General features: G+C 40.9%; 1 protein-coding gene across 2 annotated transcripts; it reads left to right on the top strand.

Moving 5' to 3' along the window:
- Nucleotides 1-2840: 2840 nt before the first annotated feature.
- On the top strand, nt 2841-21605 carry LOC115148590 (transforming growth factor beta activator LRRC32). 2 transcript variants are annotated; one of them, XM_029690621.1, is made up of 3 exons: nt 2841-2969; nt 5207-5303; nt 16998-21605. In XM_029690621.1, exons 2-3 carry the CDS (start codon nt 5211-5213, stop codon nt 18918-18920), a joined length of 2016 nt encoding a protein of 671 aa, XP_029546481.1. In that variant the 5' UTR covers nt 2841-2969; nt 5207-5210; the 3' UTR covers nt 18921-21605. The 2 variants fall into 2 exon arrangements, with proteins under 2 accessions (XP_029546481.1, XP_029546480.1); XM_029690620.1 differs by lacking the exon at nt 2841-2969 and adding an exon at nt 2993-3792.
- The last annotated feature ends 5343 nt before the right edge of the window (nt 21606-26948 follow it).

Here is a 26948-nt window from a genome sequence, read left to right as displayed (position 1 = left end):
CTACTTTGAATAATCTCAAATATAAAATATATTTTGATTTGTTTAACACTTTTTTGGTTACTACATGATTCCATATGTGTTATTTAATAGTTTTGATGTCTTCACTATTATTCTACAATGTAGAAAAAAATAAAGAACAACCCTTGAATGAGTAGATGTGTCCAAACTTTTGACTGGTACTGTATATATATATCTTGAGCTTTCTTATCTCATATCTTCTAGACATAGTACTGTCTTTTTTTTGCCATTTATGGATGTGTTATTCAATAGTAAAGGCCAAATTAAATATTTTAGCAAATATTTGTAAAATATAATTGTATTTATACCTAAAATCAAATAGCTAAATGATCCATGGTATGTTAGCTTAGTCCCCCCCAAACGCAAAGAGGATAATTTAGTTGCTTTGCCAGTACCATAGAATTAGATTTCCTTTCCCCCACCCTCATATCCTGGCAGGTAGGAGTGTTGAGCCAGTAACTGAAAGGTTGCAGAATCGAATCCCTAAGCCGACAAAAATCTGTCGTTCTGCCCGTGAGCAAGGCAGTTAACCCCCAACAACAACTTCTCCCTGGACGCCTCTGATTCAGAGGGGTTGGGTTAAATGAGGAAGACACATATCAGTTGTTGAATGCATTCAGTTGTACAACTGACTAGGGTATCTCCCTTTCCCATATCACCCAGACCCAATGAATTTCATACACAAAGCAGAAGATTTCAGATTTGTCTTAAAGGGACCATCAGAGGTATGCCTGTTTTTTGTTGCAAGGCTAATTTTCCTGAGGTATAATAAAGTATTATATTATATTCTATTCTTCTAAGAACTTAGTAAGGCTCTGCGGAGGTGTTTTTTTTGTGTGTGTGCCTCTTCTCTGATCCTGTGCCCCTGTACAAAATAAGATTCATTATTATTTATTTAACTTGTAGAGCGCTTCACATTACAAAAATGATCTCAAGCGCATGGAAAGCTATAAAAAAAATACTAATTGATTTGATGGATATTGAATGTCTCTAGTCAGCTTCAGATGATGGAAAGGCAGATGAGGCAGTTTAGGTTGGAAAGAGTTTTAAAATAGTTTTAAAACATAGTTAAGTGTTATTTTAAACTAAAAGCACATTATTGTACAATAACCATGAGGATATAATATCACCTTGTCTCCCAACAGTGGTTTCATGATTAGTAGTCCATAGACTGTCAATCATGGCACACACATGCCTTGTTCAATAATGCTACTGTAAGTGCAATATAAAAAGGTATTTATTAGGCTTATGTAAGAGAGATACGCTGACATCTGCAGGAAAATATCTAATGCACATGAGTTTGGACATGTTCAATGGGTGTTTGTTTTGCGTCGCCCGGTGCCCTGGGTGTGAGGAGTTTACTCATTTTAGACCATTCCATTGGTCCTAAAGTGAAATTTCCACCCACCCAATGAAAACAAAGCATTCAACATTTTCAGTATAAAGAATGTATAATAATTATACTAAATATTCAATGTCTGAGGAGTCTGAATCACAGACTACTACATTTCACACCAAGTAATCGCTGCATATTAACAATGTATTTAAAAAAAAATCTGAAACATTCATCACAAAATGGTTCAATGCAGTACTGTAATGAAGCTCTGTAACATAAGCTCCGGGGTGAAGTTTCCCCTATAGGTACAGATTTAACCTTAACCATTAGTGGGGAAAGTGCAAAACTGACCCAAGATCAGCAGCATCTAGGGCCAACTTCACCCTACTTTGTAATGTAAGAGGAAAAGGAAAATAGCTCCACCACTAACAGGTACTTTAGAAATGTATGGAGCTATGGATGCAATAACTGATAGCCCATGACATCAGCATGATAGTTTTTAACATATTTTGAAACTAACATTGTTGTGTAGGCCAACCTCATATGATAGGGTCAGAGTTGTAGTAAATTCATGAGGGATTTATAAGTTAAAAACGTCACAAATCAAATTTAAATGACCACTGAGAACCCTTAACCTTTTCAGATTGCACAGGAGTAATTTTCAAAGTGAAGAATGGTTTTCAACATTCTCTAGTGTTTATGTGGAGCGGAGGTCACTCATGTGCAATACATTTTCTTTGGCACTAGGGGGACACATATACCTTGATAAATAAAAAACATAAAGCTGAAAAGTTCTGTTTTCCACTCAAACAGGTGTGTCTAGAGATGTTCACCCTTTCAACCTTTAGTGGAGTTAATTCAGAGCCAGAGTTAAGTAAATGACAGATAGTGACGAAACTTCATAACCTGCCAACACTGGGTAAAAATGGATAGACCATTATTATTGAGAATGCACTGAAGACATTTCCCAGTGAGCACCGTCCAACGTCGATGTCCATAGACATCTAAAAGACATCATTTTGCTCACTGGGTGAGTACTGTCCCATGGATGTCTAAAATACGTCAATTTGCTTACTGGGTTGGATAAATGAAACCAAAACCGAAAGTGTGTTAATCCTACACTCAGAAAAAAGGTGCTATATAGAACCTAAAAGGGTTCTTCTGCTGTCCCCAAAGGAGAACCCTTTTTGATTCCAGGTAAAATCATTTTTGGTTCCAAGTAGAACCATTTTGGGTTCCATGTAGAACTATTTCAACAGAGGGTTCTACATGGAACCCAAAAGGGTTCTACCTGGAACCAAAAATGATTTTACCTGGAACCAAAAAGGGTTCTCCTATGGGGACAGCCGAAGAACCCTTTTGGAACCCTCTAAGAATGTAAGCTTGATAATCTAATTTTATCCCTTAGGGGAGGCAGACCATGTCATGGGATTCCCCATTGGGCTCAATATAACTGGACTGAGGATGCTGCCAAACGCACTGCCACTGACAGACACTCACTTCAATGCCTCATGTATACCTCCGGATGACCTAGGGGAGAGAGGAACATATTTCTGCCATTCAATTCTGGAACGGTACAACATCTCAGAAGACATTGTCTCCTTGGATGGAAATGGTGAGACAGTGTATGTGTGTGCATGTGTGTGTGTGTGTGCACTCGCGCACGCATGCGTTTGTGTGTGCCTGTCTTTTACATCTTCAGTTGAGGCTTAAACAGTATTTGAAAGTTAGCCATATGTCCATGACATGTAACCTAATTGTACGTCTTGTAAATATGTATGTTTGTCTTTCTCCGAAGAATAGAATAACAATCTGGTTAGCGTATGATAACTTGGCTGGCCACAGAGACCACATAATAAATAGCCTCTCAACCGAGCGCTTTCAGAAGTTTATGTGTTTGCATGCCTAGCTGTTTACAGAAAGATACAAGGAATTTATAACCTCACTATGTATGCAGCTGTTCCAAAATGAGCAACTGCCAACATGTGGGAATGACAAGCCACAAAGAAGTAGGACCCAGTTGTTCTGATTGATTAGCAATAGATGAAGAGAGGGAGGAGAAGAAAGAGAGAAGAGAAAGATAGCGTGAGAGAGAAAGGAAGAGAGAAGTGAATAAATGGAGATAGCGAGAGGGTGAGTGAGAGAGAAAGAGAGAGAAAGGAAGAGATAGAGAGAAATTAGTAGGATATTGGAGGAATTACGGAGAGAATGGACTTCCCAATCCCATTTAAAGTATTTCCCTAAAAAGGGGAAGGGGGAAAGCAACAATGATGCCGGATATTCTCACAGGATGTGTTAGCACTGGACCAGCACTGAAAGGTGCAGGGTAGAGCCGGCTGTGTTTGTGTGGGAGTGTGTATCAGTGAGGATGTAAGAGTACAACAGGAGCAGCAGCATGAGCAGAAGACTGCAGGGGAAAGTAACCATTTCGAAGAGAGGTAAACACCTATGGACAATGATATTGGATAGTATTCTGACGTGTGTGGTTTCTATTACTTGCTGGTTAGGGTGAATGGTAGGAATGCCTTGGAGAATGATAGAAGTGTCCTCAGCTGTGCAACAGAGGGCAGAGGAGAGGAGAATGAGATACTTAGCAGTGGAGCTTGTGGAGTAGGGAAAGAAATGTCCTATGTAAAAAAGTAAGGAAGAGAATTAGAAAATGTGTAGATGGGTGTACAGATGAACATATGAGAGAGAATGTGTGAGGTATGTTCTAATGGGCTATTGTGAAGTCTCTGAGGCAAGCGTCATTCAATGAGGATTCAAAGGATATTTTCCTGTTACCTGAGTGATGTGGATAGCATTGTGCTCATGTCAAAGAAAAGTCATGCAATGACAGTCTTGATTTTGCGGTAGATGTATGACCCCGACAATGCTATTAATTTCTGCAACTTTTTCATTCTACCTAAAAACAGTCTGAGAACTTTGAGGCTTTGTACAAAAGACACATAGGTCACGGAGGGAGAATCACACTTTCATCTCTGGAATTAGTTTTAGCTGTCAAATTATACTATTTCTGGTGAGACAGTAAATATCTACAATGTTAAAAAGGTCAGCACTTCAGCTGTAAGAACCAAAACAAGTCATTGTTGTTGGTTAAAGACTACCTTTGTTCCAATAATAACTGATAACCTTTTAGATCTCGGCTTGAGTGATCAGTGGGAGATTCCTTTTGCGTCACTTAAGACTAAAAACAAGCCTGAGAGGAACAATAACTAAATATAGTGGCATGCTAAAATGTTTACGTATCCACTGCACTCACTCTTATTTAGCAAACCAATCTCTCTCTTACTCTCATTCCTTGAAATATTGTAAAGTATTCCATATTTTCATGTAGGGTCATATTGTGATTGATTAGGTTTAACTGCTTTAATGTTGGTGGACCCCAGGACCCCAGGAAGAGTAGCTGCCTTGGCAGCAGCTAATGGGGATCCTTAATAAATACAAAAAAATACAAATGTAATTGGTGGTCAGCAGACACCAGAGACATTGAGGTGACAAGCGTAATCATTTTCATGATTTAAGAAATAATCACAATTTAACTCTCACAGGATTTAATATTCCTGCAAAGTATTCAAAGCAAAGCCTTGCATGTGCGGGCTTCCCAAAACGAACTAAGACATTCTCAGTTAAGATCAGTCATGCATTTTTAGTACCAGCGATTTGACGTCACAAGTGGAATAAATGAACAATGACAAGTCAAACAAAGGCAACCGTGTCCAGATAAACAACTTCCCTGTTAGGAATTCCTCCTGTGGATGGTCTCAGTTCATGTCATAACCCCATCATTGTGTTTCCTGCACTCATGTCTGCTCTGTCTTTTCTCACCTCCCCTCTCTCTGTGTGTCACAGCACCATGGCAGCCTACCTCTGGCTGGTCCTGGCCATTGTCAGTGATGTGGCAGAATCCTTGTTACATGCCTCACACCAGCTCTCCCCCTGCCAAGTGGTAAGTGACCCTGAACTGAGTTGCCGCAGTAGCAGACTTTTTGAATGTTTTCATAGCTGTCAACCACATATAAGTAAGTCAGTTATAACTGCATAATGTGTAAATTATGTAACTGCCATGTAAAATATGAATACATTTAATTTGTAATGCACTTTTTCGCAAAGTGTTAGTGTGTGCAATACAATAAGTAGGTATTGGGGTACTTATTTTAATGTGGGACTCCTGATTATAGTTACACAGAGGGGAGGAATAGTGTTGATAGTTGCTGATAACTGATGTTTCTCTTATCGGTTTTGATAGAGTATCCTATGTTTTATTGATAAAGCTGAGTACTACTACTGCCTGTGTGTACCTCGATGTTATTATCTGAGAGTTTTGGCAGTTTTATCACAAATCTCTCATATACTGTATATCCAAAATATATTGGTTACATTCGAATTCTCCGGTGGCAGAGAACGTTTCTATTGAAGTCTTGTGATATGAAACCGATCTTTGTTGTTATTCTAGCCATGCTGTTTCCTCATGCTCTGAACAGCAGATAACAGAACATACAGTTTGACCACATAACCCATATGTAGTCACACCTACACTGTTTCATTTTGAGATGGAGAAGAATAAGTAAATGTGCCCAGGCAAGATAAAAGTAAACTATAGCCATAGAGGAGGCACATGTTCCACTACCTCACGGCTCTGCACTGTGCTTGTGATGTCTCAAATCACTTTCAGACAGTGTATTCAACTCTCATCCTCCAAGCACCTACATTAATGTAAGTTTTTAGACATAGCTGGACATAAAGTCTGACTCTTCTTGGCATCTTCCTTGGGTAGACTGACTGACTAACTTCCTCTGTCTAAATGGTTGTCGTGACAAATGTGTAATCTCTGTCTAGCTCCGTATTTGGATGAAGCGGCTCTATGTCCACAGCCAAACGGACCATATTAAGGAGCTGAAAGCCCCAGGGCTGCTTTCCATAAGGGAATTTTCCCTCTCTCAGGTACTATGAATCTGGACCTGATGTTACACAATTTTCTTTGTTAGTCTTTAACTAAAGGAGGCTCTGGCATACAGTAGCTTTCTGCCCTGAGTCCATAGAACATTAAAGTCCTTTGGTGTTTTCCTTCTCTCATTTTTCCACCCTCTGCGAAGACACAAGAAAACAATATCTGATACGAAGTTCATATTGCTGTAGTTCTGGGAATGTATTGCATTCCTGACTACTAACGACTAAACTGTATAAACAGGCAGGATGAATTGGAGCTGGGCAGGAAATTGGCTCTTTAGACTGCAAGAACTGATATCATAGCGTGCCAGTTTGAATGGAACAGACTAGAAGGAGATGTTTTCATTTTTAGAGGCAGTGTTCATTGTTTATGCATTCTCTTAGTTTTATTTCATAGCTTTGGTACTATTTTCACAAGTATGTGATGAATTTTCTAAACTCTTAGTACAAAACTACAAAGTGGTGACACTTTTAACACAAAAGCTTTCATTGTGCATACATTTGGTTTGTAGACATCTTTCACCATACAACCAATTTTTACTGTGAATATAATGAGTACATTCGTTTAATCCCCAGCACATCTTAATGATATCTTCTCAATTTTGTTATTTTAAAAAACAGTTAATTCAATAGCAAAACATGTAAGATACATATAGTGCCCTTCATAATTATTGGGACAGATAAGCATTTTTTCTTCTTTTGGCTATATACTTAAAAAGTTTGGATTTGAAATCAAACAATGACTATGAGATTAAAGTGCAGAATGTCGGCATTAATTTGAGGGTATTTTCATCCGTGTTGGGTGAAGTCACCTTGCAGTCACTTTTAAGAATAGGTATAGATATAAGAATCAATATGTTTCTATGAATGTGGATGCTACCATGATTACGGATAATCCTGATTGAATCGTGAATACCCCCCTTCCCCCAAAGAATGTTAAAAAAAATGCTGTTATTGTCATGGTGAGAGGTTAGCATGTCTTGGGGGTATGATATTTGTGAGTCTGTAACTTTCTCACTCATCATTCACGATTCACTCAGGATTGTCCATAATCATGGTAGCATCCACTTTCATGTAGAAGTGTTTAGAAACATATTCTATTCTTATTTTCAATAAAAGTGACTCCAAAATGACAGGTCATTATTTACCATACATTTATATTGGGTACAAAATAATCTGAACTGCAACCAAATCAAAGAGGAAATGCGTCCGACAAGTCACAAGCTTGATGTAGTCATTGCGTGCTATGAATATGGGAACAAATACTTAACGTTTGACTACTTTAACACACATACAGTTGAAGTCGGAAGTTTACATACACTTAGGTTGGAGTCATTAAAACTTGTTTTTCAGCCACTCCACAAATTTCATGTTAACAAACTATAGTTTTGGCAAGTCGGTTAGGACATCTACTTTGTGCATGACTCAAGTCATTTTTCCAACAATTGTTCACAGACAGATTATTTCACTAATAATTCACTGTATCACAATTCCAGTGGGTCAGAAGTTTACATACACTAAGTTGACTGTGCCTTTAAACAGCTTGAAAAATTCCAGAAAATGATGTCATGGCTTTAGAATCTTCTGATAGGCTAATTGACATTATTTGAGTCAATTGGATGTATTTCAATGCCTAGCTTCAAACTCAGTGCCTCTTTGCTTGACATCATGGGAAAATCAAAAGAAATCAGCCAAGACCTCAGAAAAACAATTGTAGACCTCCACAAGTCTGGTTCATCCTTGGGAGCAATTTCCAAACACCTGAAGGTACCACGTTCATCTGTACAAACAATAGAACGCAAGTATAAACACCATGGGACCACGCAGCCATCATACCACTCAGGAAGGAGACGTGTTCTGTCTCCTAGAGATGAATGTACTTTGATGCGAAAAGTGCAAATCAATCCCAGAACAACAGCAAAGGACCTTGTGGAGATGCTGGAGGAGACAGGTACAAAATTATCTATATCCATAGTAAAACGAGTCCTATATAGACATAACCTGAAAGGCCACTCAGCAAGAAAGAAGCCACTGCTCCAAAACCGCCATAAAAAAGCCAGACTACGGTTTGCAACTGCACATGGGGACAAAGATCGTACTTTTTGGATAAATGTCCTCTGGTCTGATGAAACAAAAATAGAACTGGTTGACCATAATGACCATCGTTATGTTTGGAGGAAAAAGCTTGCAAGCCGAAGAACAGCATCCCAACCGTGAAGCATGGGGGTGGCAGCATCATGTTGTGGGTGTGGTTTGCTGCAGGAGGGACTGGTGCATTTCACAAAATAGATGGCATCATGAGGCAGGAAAATTATGTGGATATATTGAAGCAACATCTCAAGACATCAGTCAGGAAGTTAAAGCTTGGTCGCAAATGGACAATGACCCAAAGCATACTTCCAAAGTTGTGGCAAAATGGCTTAAGGACAACAAAGTGAAGATATTGGAGTGGCCATCACAAAGCCCTGACCTCAATCCTATATTAAATTTGTGGCAAAACTGAAAAAGCGTGTGCGAGCAAGGAGGCCTACAAACCTGACTCAGTTACATCAGCTCTGTCAGGAGGAATGGGACAAAATTCACCCAACGTATTGGGAGAAGCTTGTGGAAGGCTACCTGGAACATTTACATTTTTAGTCATTTAGCAGACGCTCTTATCCAGAGCGACTTACAGTAGTGAATGCATACATTTTCATAAATTTCATACATATCATACGTTTTTTTTTTTGTGTGCTGGCCCCCTGTGGGAATCGAACTCACAACCCTGGTGTTGCAAACACCATGCTCTACCAACTGAGCTACAGGGAAGGCTATTTGACCCAAGTTAAACAATTTAAAGGCAATGCTACCAAATACTAATTGAGTGTATATAAACTTCTGACCCACTTGGAATGCAATGAAAGAAATACAAGCTGAAATAAATCATTCTCTCTACTATCATTCTGACATTTCACATTGTTCAAATAAAGTGGTGATACAAATTGACCTTAAACAGGGAATTTTTACTCGGATTAACTGTCAAGAATTGTGAAAAACTGAGTTTAAATATATTTGGCTAAGGTGTATGTAAACTTCCGACTTGAACTGTATAAGTGAATTTGTTGCAATACATTTGCTCCCCTAAAATGGGGGGACTATGTAAACAAAGTGCTGTAATTTCTAATCGGTTCACCCAATATGGATTAAAATGCACTCACATTAAAGCTGACAGTCTGCACTTTAACTTCATAGTTATTGTATCATTTCAAATCCAAAGTGCCAGCATACATTACAAAAACAATAGCCAAATTTTCCCTCCCTATACGTGATTTCAAATACCAAACTTTTGGAGTATAGAGCCAAAAGAATAAAAAATATTCACTGTATTTCAAAATTGCCCTTTGAATGTGCACTGTACAAAAATATAAATGCAACATGCAACAATTTCCAAGATTTGCCTGAGTTACAGTTCATGGAATGTTGTCCCACTCCTCTTCAATGGCTGTGCGAAGTTGCTGGATATTGGCAGGAACTGGAACACGCTGCCGTGCAGAGCATCCCAAACATGCTCAATGGGTGACATGTCTGGTGAGTTTGCAGGCCATGGAAGAACTGGGACATTTTCACCCTCTTGGAAATTGTGTACAGATCCTTGTGACATGGGGCCACGCATTATTATGCTGAAACATGAGGTGATGGGCTTATGCATGCCCATACCATAAACCCACCATTGAAACTGGGATTCATCTGTGAAGAGCACACTTCTCCAGAGTGGGTATCGAAGGTGAGCATTTGCCGAACTGCTGTCAGGTCAAGACCCTGGTGAGGACGACGAGCCCACAGATGAGCTTCCCTGAGACGGTTTCTGACAGTTTATGCAGAAATTGTGTAATGATCATGCTGTTTAATCAGCTTATTGATATGCCACACCTGTCAGGTGGATGCTCACTAACAGTGATGTAAACTTATTTGTGGACAACATTTTTGCGAAATAAGCTTTTTGTGCATATGGAACATTTCTGGGGTCTTTTATTTCAGCTCATGAAACATGGAACCAACATTTTACATGTTGTATTTATATTTTTGTTCAATGTAGTATGCTATTGTACAGTACTGTAAATTACAGTACATTACACTGTTTTCACATTCGGCACAGCCCATTAAAATTGACTGAATATTAATGTCCATGATTTTGGTCCCATGTGTGATCAAAGGTATGATCATTGAAGACATCTTTCACAATGTAATCAAATGAAAGAAATAAAATGATGTTTAGCAGGCACTAATTTGCATCAAGCCTGTCTTGAGCATTTGGCCATAGGTTTGTATCGAAATTACAGTGAATAACCTCATTGTTAATGCAGCTGTGGAAAAAACCTTTGGCATTGCGAATCCAAATCTGACATAGGTCTGGATTGAAATTATTGCGTGCCTCATCCATGCCCTGAAGGAGGGTGGTACGCAGGGGCATAACCAGAGTTTGAGTTTTGGTAAGGTCCAGAATTATTTTTAAAAGTTGAAGCTCATACAATTGGAGAACAGCAAAACTTTAGCTTTTAAGAGTCAATTACAAAAAATTACAAAATAAAACATATAATGGATTAACACACTAATCTTCAGGGGGCATTTTTGTTTTTATTGAATAACAAAAAAAATGTGTCCTCTTATTTCTCTTCAAAATGTGTTTGTCTAAGGATACCCGTTATGCACATCCCTTCTGTGGGAGGGGGTGGACTTTTCCACCATGTTGTTTTTTCTCTTTCTCTGTCTCTCTCTCTCTCTCTCACTGGTCGTGCCCCCCGAGAAGGTTGGGCTCCCATTGGGCTTCCTCCCACTGAAGGAGACATTGCTGGTGCCTCCCGCTGCTAAATGAGGCTAGAAGACCCCTCTCATAGATGCTGGAGGTCAGATGACCCATCTCATGGGCTAGATGCAGTGGGAAACACCAGCCCTAGATGGGGATCTCTTGAAGTGGTCCTAAACACAAGTGAAGTGGTCCGACACAGCCCCTCTCCCAGGAGAAGCCACAGTAGATTGGACCCCGGACAGGGATACCCCCGACTGCTTCCTGGGTTAAAAAACCTGCACTAGCACTTTGAAAGGACCCTTGTAGCGCTTCTGTAACTTAGCACAACCCCCCCCCCCCCCCCGATTCCTAGCCTAATTTCAAACCCCAAACCAATTCACCCACAGAATAATATTGAAAATTGGCCAGAAAATCGAAGTTAGCTTTCTGCCGACCAGAGGCTCTAGCTTGGTGTCTTTTCACTGCCCCCACTACTATAGACAAAGTGTCAGCCAGCCTGTATGAGGTAAACTCTACTGCGATAGGCCATCATGACATACAGTAGTAGAACGTCCCAGTTCAACTGATTCTCATCAACAAAAACGGACAGCATAGACAAAAGGGTGCAATTAAAGCGCTCAACCCACCCATCTGACTGGGGATGATATGCAGAGGTTTGAGATTTGTGTATGTTCAACAGCCTGCAAACTTCTTTGAAAAGATAGAATTTAAAATGTCTTCTCTGATCTGAGTGAATACTGCGGCGATGGAGTAGGCTTCTTGGATGGGAAGAGAAAATGCATTATTCCATTTAAAATAATCTGCATCTTCTTGTTGAGCTTGTGCCAAATCATCCCCCACTCCTGCTTTCTGTTCTAGCCCTGCCAGATGGTTGACATGCCTCAATGCACAAATCACAGGGCAATGATCAGAAGGGGGGCTTGACGTCACACAGGTCACGTCAGAGAATGTGGGTAGCCTCGACAGGGCGTCTGCATTTGCATGCTGCTTTCCGGGGCGGTACACAATCTTATACTGACAAATGGCCAACTGTTCCACCCACCGAGCTAGCTGCCCTTCTAAACCTTGAAAGTTGTGCAACCATCGTAGGGAGTTGTGGTTGGTAAGCAAAATGAACTCTTTGCCTAAGAGGTGATGTTTGAAGTATTTTGTGTAAGTAACCATGCCCAACTACTTATATTTGGTTGTAGCATACTTGAGTTCTTTTTTTGTCAGAGCTCTACTAGCATACACTACCACACGCTCCAATCCCCCCTCTTCTTGGGGTAGTATAGATCCTACTCCATCATTGCTAGCATCAGTATCTAGGATAAACACCTTGTGGTCTGGGTAGAAAAAAATGGTGCTATAGTGAGGCTAACTTTAAACTGCGTGAACGCCTGCTGGCAGTTGTCCCCTATTGAAACAGTCTTCTTTTCTCAGTAAACTGGTGCAGAGGGTGGACTATTTCAGTGAACTCTTTCACAAACCGCCTATAATGAGACGCCAGCCCCACAAAACTCCTTACTTCAGTCTGGTTCTTAGGAACAGGCCACCCCCTCACAGCTTCTACCTTGGCAGGATCTGCCATCCGTCTTTCATCTGAGATGATGTGGCCCAGATACTGTACTTGAGAGTCAAAGAGATTGCAGTTGCAGAGCTTGACCTTAAGATTGGCCTGGCGCAGCTTGGAAAGAACTTCATCCAAATAGAGGAAATGTTCTTGAAAGGTTAGCCCGAAAACAATGTAACCCAAATAAACTAAACAGGTGGTCCACTGTGAATCTGCTTGGACTATGGAACCTCTGGAAGGTACTTGGTACGTTGCATAAACCAACACCTAAAACGTTGAATTCAAACAAGCTCTGTCTTGTAGAAAACACAATTTTTGGTCTATCTTTGGGGTCCACCTTGACCTGTCAGTAGCCACTGGCTAGGTTGACGGTGGAGAACCAACAAACCTTGTTCAAACTATTAAGAGCATTGTCAATTCTTGGGAGCAGGTAAGCATCTTTCTCAGTGACATTGAGTCTCTGATAATCAGCACAGAAGCTTAAAGTTCCATATAAAAAAAAAAACAGAATGACAGGGTCTGCCCAGGGGCTACATGAGGGGCGGATGATGCCATGATCTATGCTCAATGTGGTATACAGCGTCCTGTTGCAGTTGGAGGGGGATCCTGCATGGGGCCATTTGAATTTGTTTTGTGTTACCGGTATCGGATGCATCGTAAGGTGAGTTTGGATAATTACTTCGCTGCTCTGGGCGTGACAACTGTATCAGAATGAACAGTAACAAGTTTGGGTTGGTTAGCATCATACAGCAATAAGAGAGGTCAGCTTCTTTCCCATTAGTCGGCAGAATCTTTCCCCCAGATCAATCACAGCACCAAATTTAGCTAGAAAGTCAGTGCCAAGCAAAAGGTCTTGGGGCAGGATATCCACAACTAAGATTTCAGCAGTTACAGCTAAGGACACAAATTGACAAACGGTCTGCCAATGGGCAGCTACAGGAACTTTGACCTGGTAACCCATCAACTCAGTGTCTCCATTAGTTATTTTTAGCCATATATGCTTGGAGACAATGGAAACTTGAGCACCGGTATCAACTAGTAGACAAGTGTCCCACCCACCTGGTTTAGCATGGAGGTACACCCCAGAAGTGTTCTTGTCATATGGAGATGCCAGTCTGGCAGAAGGAGGAAAGGGGGCGTGCAGATAGGGACAGTTTCCCAGCAGGTAGGGGTATTTCGCAGTGTATGACGGTTACATTCCGAGCAGATTTCGCCCCGGCCTCTGTTCCCTTGGTCATAAGCAAACCGGCTTTGTCCCCGAGCGGCAGGGGCGCTAGTCGCGTGAACCGGTTCAGACGGTCTGTTTGGTTGGGGGGCTTGCCCCTGTTTTACCTCGTCGAGCATAGATTTTGACCTCTTGTCAAAGCCTTTCTACTACACCAAGCAAAACCTCCATTTGAGCATCATTAGTTGACTTGAGATCCGACGCCCCAAACCCTGGCATCGGGGTTATAGGACTATGTACCAAACTCCTGATGACTTCCATCTCAGAACCAATACTTATGGCCTGCTCCAGCATAACAGGCCTAGCAGACCAGAGACTGACTCACGATTCCCCACTACATACACTTTTTTACATTTACATTTTAGTCATTTAGCAGACGCTCTTATCCAGAGCAACTTACAGTAGTGAATGCATACATTTCTTTTCATACATTTTTTTTTTCTACTGGTCCCCCGTGGGAATCGAACCCACAACCCTGGCGTTGCAAACACCATGCTCTACCAACTGAGCCACAGGGAAGGCTGTGGCACTTTAGCCAAATACATTTAAACTCAGTTTTTCACAAATCCTGACCTTTAATCCGAGTAAAAATTCCCTGTCTTAAGTCAGTTAGGATCACCACTTTATTTTAAGAATGTGAAATGTCAGAATAATAGTGGCGAGAATTATTTATTTCAGCTTTTATTTCTTTCATCACATTCCAATTGGGTCAGAAGTTTACATACACTCAATTAGTATTTGGTAGCATTGCCTTTAAATTCATTAACTGGGGTCAAACGTTTTGGGTAGCCTTCCACAAGATTCCCACAATAGGTTGGGTAAATTTGGGCCTATTCCTCCTGACAGAGCTGGTGTAACTGAGTCAGGTTTGTAGGCCTCCTTGCTCGCACACGCTTTTTCAGTTTTGCCACAAATTTTCTATAGGATTGAGGTCAGGGCTTTGTGATGGCCACTCCAATACCTTGACTTTGTTGTCCTTAAGCCATTTTGCCACAACTTTGGAAGTATGCTTTGGGTCATTGTCCGTTTGGAAGACCCTTTTGCGACCAAGCTTTAATTTCCTGACTGATGTCTTGAGATGTTGCTTCAATATATCCACATAATTTTCATGATGCCATCTATTTTGTGAAGTGCACCAGTCCCTCCTGCAGCAAACCACCCCCACAACATGATCCTCCCTCCCCTGTGTTTCACAGTTGGGATGCTGCTCGTCTGCTTGCAAGCCTCCCCCTTTTTCCTCCAAACATAACGATGGTCATTATTGCCAAACAGTTCTATTTTTGTTTCATCAGACCAGAGGACATTTATCCAAAAAGTACGATCTTTGTCCCCATGTGCAGTTGCAAACCGTAGTCTGGCTTTTTTATGGCGGTTTTGGAGCAGTGGCTTCTTCCTTGCTGAGCGTCCTTTCAGGTTATGTCGATATAGGACTCGTTTTACTGTGGATATAGACACTTTTGTACCCGTTTCCTCCAGCATCTTCACAAGGTCCTTTGCTGTTGTGTCTCCTTCCTCAGCAGTATGACGGCTGTGTGGTCCCATGGTGTTTATATTTGTGTACTATTGTTTGTACAGATGAACGTGGTACTTTCAGGTGTTTGGAAATTGCTCCCATGGATGAACCAGACTTGTGGAGGTCTACAATTTATTTTCTGAGGTCTTGGCTGATTTATTTTGATTTTCCCATGATGTCAAGCAATTATGCACTGAGTTTGAAGGTAGGCATTGGAATACATCCACGGGTACACCTCCAATTGACTCAAATGATGTCAATTAGCCTATCAGAAGCTTCTAAAGCCATGACATCATTTCTGGAATTTTCCAAGCTGTTTAAAGGCGCAGTCAAATTAGTGTATGTAAACATCTGACCCACTGGAATTGGGATACAGTAAATTATAATTGAAATAATCTGTCTGTAAACAATTGTTGGAAAAATGACTTGTGTCATGCACAAAGTAGATGTCCTAACCGACTTGCCAAAACTGTAGTTTGTTAACAAGAAATTTGTGGAGTGGTTGAAAAACAAGTTTTAATGACTCCAACCTAAGTGTATGTGAACTTCCGACTTCAACTGTATATGACCATGTATTGCAATGTGAAACATGTACAGTATTTCTAGATGAAACACTGATTAAGTTTGGTGAATAAGTGACTGTATGATTTTGTGTGTTATACTTAGTCAATTGGGTTTTGAAACAACTGTATTTTTGATTATCTGTTTGGAGTTTTGTACTAAGAGTTGTGAAAATGTACCACATACTTGTGAAAATTGCACCAAAGAGATTAAAATAGAGTAATAAGTCGATGGAAACATAAATTGGGGTTTTACAGATGTGCTGTACCTCACTTTCTATCTCTTTTTGTTATAACATCTTTAGACCTTATAGTGATATATGACCCATGATAGGTTTATTGTATGTGACTTGTTATGATTTGCAAGCTATTTCAATTGCATATGAGTTAAGTTATTCATCAGAAATGTATAAGGTAACATTTGTTCATAAAAGCCAGAAGAAGGCATTCAAAAAGCTTGACATTTAGCAAAAAAAACAAAGGAAGGCTTGCTACTGACTTCAAATGTATGCCATGAACCTAAATCCACTTTGTTTTATGTGAGTTGTGTGTGTGTGTGTGTGTGTGTGTGTGTGTGTGTGTGTGTGTGTGTGTGTGTGTGTGTGTGTGTGTGTGTGTGTGTGTGTGTGTGTGTGTGTGTGTGCAGGTGCAGGTGCATGTGCACGTGTGTTTTGTTTTATAGGCTGTATTTAGAGAGTGGGCTTATGCCATATGGTTTAAATTACCAGCCACGCTGATAAGTTAATAGTTGAATGTTTGAAATAATAATGGAAAGAGACTCTTTGTCCACCAGGCGATCTGACAATCCCTGGGTGGAAGAGGGGGTGTAACAAGAGCTTGTTTTATGAGGTGAAAACCCCACAACAAGCCTAACAGTCTCCCTTGAATGTCAAAAAACACAGATACAATAGCCCATAAAACATCTCTCTACATGTGCACAAACCATTTAGTTTGTTAGAGTGAAAAGTGTCAAGGTGACTTGTGGTCATTTGGGAGTGTGCAGTGGGGCCATGAAGTTCAAAGCTCATGTAGTTATCTCTCCTTTTTTTGTCCACAGGTACAGAATGATGTGTACTGCAATGATCTGAACCTGAGGACCGTTCCGGCCAAGCTTCCTCATGGCATCCAAAAGCTGGACCTATCTCGAAACCTTCTACAAAACCTTACCCAAGAGGTTCTATCAATCTACACCACCGTTCATCATCTGAACCTCCACTCCAACAAGATCCAGTTCATCCAGCCGGGTCTGTTCAAAGACATGACCAATCTGCAAGTGCTGGACCTCTCCAGTAATTACTTGGATGTTTTTGCTGTTTTGAAAACCAGCATTGGGCCTCTTGCGGCCGTGAAGAGGCTTGACCTCTCAGGCAATGGCCTGTACACAGGGATGACCGACTTCTTTCTCAGTGAAGCCCCAGAACTCATTAACCTTTCTCTGAATGGCAATAGTATCACCAAAGTGGGCAAGGAGACCTTTTGCGGATCTTTGGCCTTGAGAAACATTGACCTTCACAACAATGTCATCTTAGAGATCGATGATGGAGCATTTGACTCGCTGATCCATCTGTCTGAGCTTGATTTGTCCATTAACTCCATCACTTGTATCACTGACTTTAACCTTTCCCAACTGAAGGTGCTGAACCTCAGTAGGAACAGCATGGAGTGCTTCCAAACCACAGACTCAGACCTAGAGTACGAGCTCCTCTACCTCGACCTGAGGGAAAACAAGATCCACTACTTCCCTGTTCTCCCAAGAAAAAACAAGCTCATGTACCTGGATTTGTCCAGGAACCGCCTGATGAGCATCAACACCACAGGGACAGCGGATGAGATGGAGCACTTCAGAGACACGTTCGTACCTCACACGCAGTCAGGTGGAACCAGCCGACACCAGGACCTCTCAAAGCTTATGTACCTCAACATGAGCTACAACCAGATCAATAGCATACCGCAGTCTTTCTTCTGCAGCATGGTGTCCCTTGAGCACCTCAACATCAGTAATAATTGTATCAGGGCCTTTTCTGTAGATCAGGAGAGCCCTCTGAACTCTCTGAAGACCCTGGACCTGAGTTACAATGCCCTACAGAAACTCTCATTTGGGGAGAACACCCTAAGGGCACTGCAGGAACTCTTCTTACAAGGGAATGTTCTCAGAAACATGGACTCTGGACTGTTTCAAATACTGCCCAGCATCAGAGGCCTTCACCTCCAGCAGAACTACCTGAAAGTCTGCCCCTCACAGCGAAAACCACCACAGACAGACCACAACTCCCAGGATCCATCAGGCTGTGTCTCCTTTGCGTCCATACCAAGCTTGCACTTCTTGAACCTCTCTGGAAACAGTCTTGAAGTTCTGCCACCGTATGCCTTCAATGGCACCATGCTCAGGTTGCTGGACCTGTCCCTAAACCCAGGCTTGGATATTCACCAGAATTCTTTCTCTGGTCTGGAGAACTCCCTAACTCACCTATCATTGAGAGAGAACCATATCACAGAACTGAACACAGACCTTTCCCTGCTAAGCAGTCTCAAATTTGTGGACCTGTCCACCAACAAGCTGAGCGCTCTCCACCTGTGGAACAAGGAGCCCTCCATAGAGTCCCTGAACCTGCAGAACAACAACCTAGTCACCCTGGAGTACAACACAGTCATTGTCCTGGAGAGGACGCTCAAAACCCTTTACATGGGCTCGAACCCTCTCAGTTGCTGTAGCAACCCCCGCTTCCTCAACATGCTCCAACGCTCCAATGTGGTCATCCCGGACATCGCCACAGTAACCTGCCAGTACATGGAGAACTCAGAGCTAGTGGAGTTGAACATTAGGAGCGTGACGCAGGAACAGTGTCAGAAGCTGGACAGTAAGAGCGCTAGCATCATCGTCATTGTGGTGATGGCTTTGGTGCTGATCGTGGTGCTGGTGGTGCTCTCCAAGGTGTGCCACCTCAGGAGGCGTAAGCTCAACAGTAGCTTCAGGGCCTGAAGAATGTGTCCTGTGATTGGGGAGAAAGAGATGCTGGAAATGTGTCTCCTCAGAGAGACTACTAAGCAGAGAATTTTCAATGTGAAGTGAGCACTATTTCCTAATTTTAACTCTGGAACATGGCAGCCAAGTCTTCAAGTTAAAAGAAAAAAAAATACACAAAAACCATGACCACAACAATATGACTTTATTACATTTTATCATCCAGGAAGTACTGTGACTCATTTTGGGTCAGATTTGAGACATGTTTTGGTTTATTGAAGTTTCATAAATTGAAGGTGTTGTTCTCTTTTTCTAGGGAATAACAGACAGTTATGTGAAAACACAAGAGTATTGTGGTCACTTTTTATATAATTAGCATCATCATGTGCACATACAGTTTATAGACATTTAGCCATTTCCACTTGGGCAAAATATTTTATGACTTCACAGGGTCAGCTGATATGCATTAGATTTGCTGATCCAGATTTATGGCCAAACACCAAGGCCTCTCTCTTTATCAATGCTGTCGTTTGCACTTTAATTTGATTGTATTTGTATTTTTCTTTCTCTATTAACCTGCTTTTGAATGTGTGTTTTTTTTGTTACATAGACTAAATTACACTAAGTAGGGAGCACATAATGTAAACATGCCCACCAATGCCATGTAATGGCAGAGTGGAGAGCTTTCTCCAACTAATTTCAACATCAACACATCATTATGAAACCACAGGGTTTGAAGGTTATGGCTGCAGTTCTTTAGATGACTGTGACACTACAATAGTATACACTTAGTGTTTTATAGAATTTACAGTTCTTATTTTTGGGACATAAATAGGAAGTACTGTATAGAAGTGAATTGTTTCACCTCCTATAGGATAGTTACAGTGAATATTATTTTCATAACACTATTTATGTATTTTTCACTGGTAGATGTACAGTAGGTATGGGGTGGTATGTGGAGACCAAAAACAGGTTGAAGCAATAACTCCAGAGGAAGCAGTACTGTCGGAACACCTGCAGTAAAAAAATGTAGCTTGTTTTAACAGCTTGTAGGGCACTGCAGATACCTTTCCTGTTTTTGATGATCTCACTCTCGAAAAAGCCTGTACTAAATAAGTATGTGCAATTTCACAACGCTGGGTTCCAGCAATGTGGTTTTCCCTTGATATAAAATGTATTTTCCCCCTGAAATCCTCTCCGGTTGCTACCATACATGGAGAGGCTGTGAAGGCAAATGACCGGTTTGATAAGTTAAGTGATACAGTGGATCAGTGAGGCTTTAACAGAAACAAGGACCTGTTTTGTTTCACTGAAACAAAAGCCTTTTTTAATGCATTCTAATCTGGCCCTTAGCTCTTTAGGTTTTCACCCTACAGTATGTCAGTTGAATGACAGAGCGGAGTGACAGAAGCAAACATCAACCCAACACTTTCTTCACAGAGAATTTGGCAAACGCTTAATCAATGCTGTAGTGAACCCCTGCCAGACTGAAATCCTTAATTGGGTAGCATTCATCTTTTTCCACCACCATCTCCATGATCAACTTCATATCAATCAAAATCATGTAATTGCAAGGATTTGAGACAATCAATGTTGTTTTGAAGATAGATTGCTTTGTTATTCATGTGGAAGCTATCCATGTTGCATTTGTTCTCGTAAAGAGATCTTGCCCTTAAAGGCCTAGCCCTGCATAGGCCTAGCCCACAAGACCAATCATGAACACTAGAAATTCCCCTGTCATGGATTGTCCTTACTCAACACTTGCCCAGCAGGTCAGTGAGAATGATGAGGAGGAGAGCTTGTGAAAAGAACAATACAGTTACAAAGTGACAACAAGGACTGACCAACCTGTAGAGAGTTCATTGAATTACATTTGTTTTAGCTTTCTGCCTTTTATATAGGACATTGTTACATACATACTGAATTCACACAGTTGTCATTCCTATTAAGTCTGTATTACAGTGCATTTCTAAGTTGAATGTCATAGAAGATATGATTCCTTACTTTATTTTGTAATGTTAGGGACTATTTTAAACAAGAAAAACAAGCCACGGGAAATCCCTGGTGAGGAAAGTATGTCCTAAACCATATTAATAGATATTTATTTCAGAGATAACACTAGAAGAGCAGTTCCATCCTGTTTCTCACTGTGACATGCTGAGTCACAGTCACTGCATTTGGGGTAACCCTCTTGTTCTGCTTTTTCCCACTCACATGACTGAACTTCAAGTGAAACCGTCAAAGGTCAAACTAATGTATAGAGATGACAAGATAAGTCACCTGCTGCTTGAAGTGACATCCACCATTGACTACAGTCAATGACCAACATTTTACATAAATTGACAATACAACGATAATAAAATATCATGAATATCATAAGTCACACATTTATCAAAATGTTGGTTGGCTGTTTGGATGCCATGCAGGCAAGTCAAAACTACGGCTGTGCATGTTACAGCTAATAAAGAAAGAATATTAGCATAAATGGAGAATGGTTTTGATGTTATGTCAATTTCATGACAGTGTTACGTACAGTTTTATGCAATGTTAAATTGAAGTTGCACCCTTGCTTCTGTATTTATCTGTTCACTGTGTTTTACATGTACAGCATATGAAGGATATTACAATGAATCTATTATGAACTACTGTAAAAATATATATTTATATTGTTTGTATTTTCTTAAGCAAATTATCTATGTAACAGAATATATTGTCTAAGTTTTTTATATGAGCTTTAAGAGCTATGCAACTAATCAGAATCATGTTCATTGGGCACAAAACAACGGAAAAAAGAGAGGGACTACCTGGATTTTGTCCAATAAGAAACACTCATTTGTATTTCTATTTAATGTTGTAAAACATTTTCCATAGAATGCCCTAATGAACATGAACCAGGTAATTCATTTTCTTGAGCAGATGAAACAGGGGCTTCTAATGCAACCCTGTCATGGTTATGGGAAGACACTTAATAATAGAACTGACACCGTTGCCAGTAAAAGTTTCTCTGATTTGTCTCCCTGGGCACAGATTGCACTGAGAACACTGGCCTATCATCTCTATTTTTATAACCTAAGGGGCTGAGATCTGCTGATCTGGCAGCCATACAGCAGCACAAGTCCCCTCTGACCCCTCAAAACAGGATGCAGGCTCATGGGAAAGACCTCAGGACACATAAATATAAACTGACGTCTTATTGGCTGATTCATTTCCAAATGGACCAACCCCTATAGGTTTGTTGTGTTGTTTTGGGTTGCTTCCTTCTTTTGTTGTGTTCTTATTAACCTCTCACTGTGGTTAACGCCGCCTAGTGAAAAGGTGTGCTGCAAGATTCCATTTCTAATAGTGTGTTTGGATCCTGTCATGATCAAAAGCGTCCATGCTTACCCACAAAAATCAGGGGTCTGTGTGTGTTAAAATACACCATTGTTTCTGAGGTATTTGTGAAATAAGGCCTGTGTTCTTCGATGTGACACCCACAGGGATCATCTTAGTAAGATTATACTCTTTCGTCCTGATACCCTAAAGGAGCACCAACTTATTTTGTGCATTCTCTCAAAGCCTGAGTTGAATGTTGCACTTTAGGCCCTACACTTTTTAATTCAAATAAATTCACCCAACTCCTGTCTTAGATTGCTGAGGTAAATTCCAAACTGAGGGGCAGCGAAAGTTACAAAGATCCAAACTTGGTTCTTATTTATTTGGTTACATGTACTGTACCATTACCTCGCCGATAACCGTTTGACGATTTCTTTAATAAACTAGACCTTTCTTTCAACATGAGCACAAGGGCTTGACAGCTCTATGTCTGGTTGGGGCTAAGTAGTGTGTTTAGGTGATCACAAACTGTGGAAGTCACGGAGTACCAAAATAAGTTCACGGAGCGACCATTACTACTAGAGTAGTAAGCAGGGTGAGTGTTCTATGTCATTATTTACGCTGGCCCCAATCCAAAGGGCCCCTATTGATTGCGCAGTAAGGGCCACCTTTATAGACTAGTGACATAGAAACGTGTGTGTTTGTGTTCGTGTGTGTTCGTATGTTCATGTGTGCAAACCTGTGAGTGTGTGCGAGCACGTTTGTTTGTGTTGGAATGTGTGTGAGGCCTGGGGAGGCTCACCATCACAGACTGAGTGCTTCCTTCCCTCGGCCCCTGGGACCTGTGACTCAAAGGTCCCCCATAAGCAGGACAGGCAGTTAGGTAATTTACTGTCTGAGCAGGTATTGGGTACATGTACCATGAACCTATCAGAGGGAGCAGTATTTGATGTTGGGTGGAAAATGCCTGTGCATCTGTGTCATGAATGGCGATAGGAGGGACCCCACAGTTGATGAGCAAAACAATTCACATATTAGTAAGGGCATGTCATCAAAATATTTAAGACAGAGTAAAGCTTTCGCTTTCTGCCAAGTGACCCCAAATGTATAAGTAATGGTGAGTGTGTATATAACAGATAAATAGCGCCTTGATTCAGATGTTACTCATAAGTCAGATGTAATGTCTCAAAATAGTTCCAGTTCTTTGGCCTTCCTTACAGTACTGTGCTGTTTCAATAACAGAGGTAGGTGGATAATGTTATTCTGCAAAGCAGACAACTAATTTCTCAAACACAATAGCACATGTTATGTCTTTGCTTCTATACTAACTGTCATGTCATTATCCGCCCTGCAAATACCAGGATTTTGTGGTTTTCCCCATCAAACCTAAACAATGTGAGGGATGACATTGAAACCTCAACTCATGGACATTTGGTTACATAAAGGTGGGTTTTAGTGCCGCAGGAGCCCCAAACTAAGACTGTTTACGTAAACTAACAGACATAATCTACATCCTCATCCTCAGAATCCAAAATCTGATTAGCAGGAAGATCCAAACAACTGCTCCAGACTCAATTTGTTTGAAAATTGTGTCTCCCATCCACCCAAAGTAACATTCACAATTACCTCCGCTGTCTAGCAGTCCCACGCTGGGGCGTTAACTCCATGTTATGTAACCGACAATCACCACTCTGTACGTGCATCTCACAATCCAATGGGAGGCACACAGTATTACACAGAGCCATGACTACATGGAACTCTATTCCACATCAAGAAACTGACGCAAGCAGTGAAATTAGATTTAAAAAACAGATTCAAAAACACCTTATGGAACAGTGGGGACTGTGAAGCAACGCAAACATTGGCACAGACACATGTATACACACGCACACACGATAACATACACACTATACATACACATGGATTTAGTACTGTAGATATGTGGTGGTGGTGGAGTAGGGCCTGAGGGCACACAGTGTGTTGTAAAATCTGTGAATGTATTGTAATGTTTTAAAAATTGTATAAACTGCCTTAATTATGCTGGACCCCAGGAAGAGTAGCTGCTGCAATGGGGATCCATAATAAATACAAATACAAATACAACACTTCATCAGAAAGACCTCGGGTGAATCTTAAAGGTCCTTCCTCAATTCCTTGAATCTATGATTCTGTGATCTCCTTCATATAACCTCGTATCTTCTCCTTCATTGTATTTTGAGGAGGAGGTCAAAGAATCAAGGAATCCAGAACAGGAATCGAGGACAGACTTTTGAGATGTACCCCTCAAGTGTTTTTTCTTGATGGCAATTGGAAGTTTGTCCTAGAGTTTTTACTGCTCTCTGGAATTGGTGGTGGCACTGGATTGCTATCCTCTGACGTTATCCATGTTCCTGGCGCCAATACAAAGTGCTGTCAATCAGCCACACCACAGGCAGCTGGTGACACCTTATTGGGGAGGATGGGTTCATAGTAATGACTGGAACAGAATTAATGGAATGGTATCAAACACATCAAATACATGGTTTACATGTGGTTTCATACATGGTTTCCATGTGTTTGATGCCATTCCATCTACTCCATTCCAGCCATTATTATGAGCAATCCTCCTCTCACCAGCCTCCTGTGAGCCACACACTTCATGCCTTTTAAATCTTTTAATAATATTCAAAACCCTGAAAGGATAAAAATGTATTGTAGAGCACTCAAAACGCAAGAGACATTTGACAAGTGCCTTGTGTTACATAAAAAGTCCCGAGCAGGTCAGGGTGTAAGCCACCTCATTGTTTTCGTAAACTCAAAACTCATAAATTGATATTAGTTGAGATTTAATAAAGCAGAGAGAATGTCTTACGTTTTGCAATTCCATGACTTCAACATTTCTCTCATTTTGTTTTCTGGATTTAAAGGGGGTCCACTCTGGCCCTCCCTGTGTTTGCCAGTTTAAATACACAGTGAGGCAGAGGCTCAGGAGCAGTGTGATCTCCACCTCCAATGCCTATCTCACAGATAGCAGCCCCTTCTCATGCCCCAGATGAGTTGACCCCATTTCACATTCTGAAATCCTCTCCAGAAAAAATCACTTGGGCCCAAGGATATTGTTTGGGAAACCCTGTTCTAGAGCTTACAGACCATTTCCAATGCATGTTTTGAGTTTTGTGGATATGCACAATATCCTGACAAATTCTGAATCCATATGTGTCTTTTAGACATATACAGTGGCTTGCGAAGGAATTCACCCCCATTGGCATTTTTCCTATTTTGTTGCCTTACAACCTGGAATTTTTGGTGGGTTTGTATCATTTGATTTACACAACATGCCTACCACTTTGGAGATACAAAGTATATTTTATTGTGAAACTAACAAGAAATAAGACAAAAAAACAGAAAACTTGAGCATGCATAACTATTCAAATACAAAGTCAATACTTTGTACAGCCACCTTTTGCAGCAATTATAGCTGCAAGTCTCTTGGGGTATGTCTCTATAAGCTTGGCACATCTGGGATTTTTGCTCATTCTTCAAGTCAAAACTACTCCAGCTCCTTCAAGTTGGATGGGTTCCGCTGGTGTACAGCAATCTTTAAGTCATACCACAGATTCTCAATTGGATTGAGGTCTGGGCTTTTACTAGGCCATTCCAAGACATTTGAATGTTTCCTTTTAAACCACTCGAGTGTTGCTTTAGCAGTATGCTTAGTGTCATTGTCCTGCTGGAAGGTGAACCTCTGTCCCAGTCTCAAATCTCTTGAAGACTGAAACAGGTTTCCCTCAAGAATTTCTCTGTATTTAACGCCATCCATCATTGGTTCAATTCTGACCAGTTTCCCAGTCCCTGCCGATGAAAAACATCCCCACAGCATGATGCTGCCACCACCATGCTTCACTGTGGGGATGGTGTTCTCGAGGTGATGAGAGATGTTGGGTTTGCTCCAGACATAGCGTTTTCCATGATGGTCAAAAAGCTCAATTTTAGTCTCATCTCACCACTTCTTCCATATGTTTGGGGAGTCTCCCACATGCCTTTTGGCGAACAGCAAACGTGTTTGATTATTTTTTTCTTTAAGCAATGGCTTTTTTCTGGCCACTCTTCATATAGCCCAGCTCTGTGGAGTGTACGGCTTAAAGTGGTCCTATGGACAGACACTCCAATCTCCGCTGTGGAGCTTTGTAGCTCCTTCAGGGTTATCTTTGGTCTCTTTGTTGCCTCTCTGATTAATTCCCTCCTTGCCTGGCACTTGAGTTTTGGTGGGCTGCCCTCTCTTGGCAGGATTGTTGTGGTGCCATATTCTTTCCATTTTGTAATAATGGATTTAATATGCTCTGTGGGATGTTCAAAGTTTCAGATATTTTTTTATAACCCAATCCTGAACTATACTTCTCCACAACTTGATCTTCATGGTGTCACTTGCTTGGTGGTGCCCCTTGCTTAGTGGTGTTGCAGACTCTGGGGCCTTTCAGAACATGTGTATATATACTGAGATCATGTGACAGATCATGTGACACAGATTGCACACAGGTGGACTTTATTTAAGTTATTATGTGACTTCTGAAGGTAATTGGTTGCACCAGATCTTATTTAGGGGCTTCATAGCAAAGGGGGTGAATACATATGCACGCACCACTGTTCTGTTAAAAAACAATCATATTTTTTTTGTTATTTTTTTCATTTCACTTCACCAATTCGGACTATTTTGTGTATGTCCATTACATGAAATCCAAATAAAAATCCATT

Source organism: Salmo trutta, chromosome 15 (assembly GCF_901001165.1).
Source record: "Salmo trutta chromosome 15, fSalTru1.1, whole genome shotgun sequence".
In the NCBI taxonomy this organism is placed as follows: domain Eukaryota; kingdom Metazoa; phylum Chordata; class Actinopteri; order Salmoniformes; family Salmonidae; genus Salmo; species Salmo trutta.
Note: the sequence above shows the minus strand (reverse complement) of the source record. Positions and strands in the feature narration are given on the sequence as shown.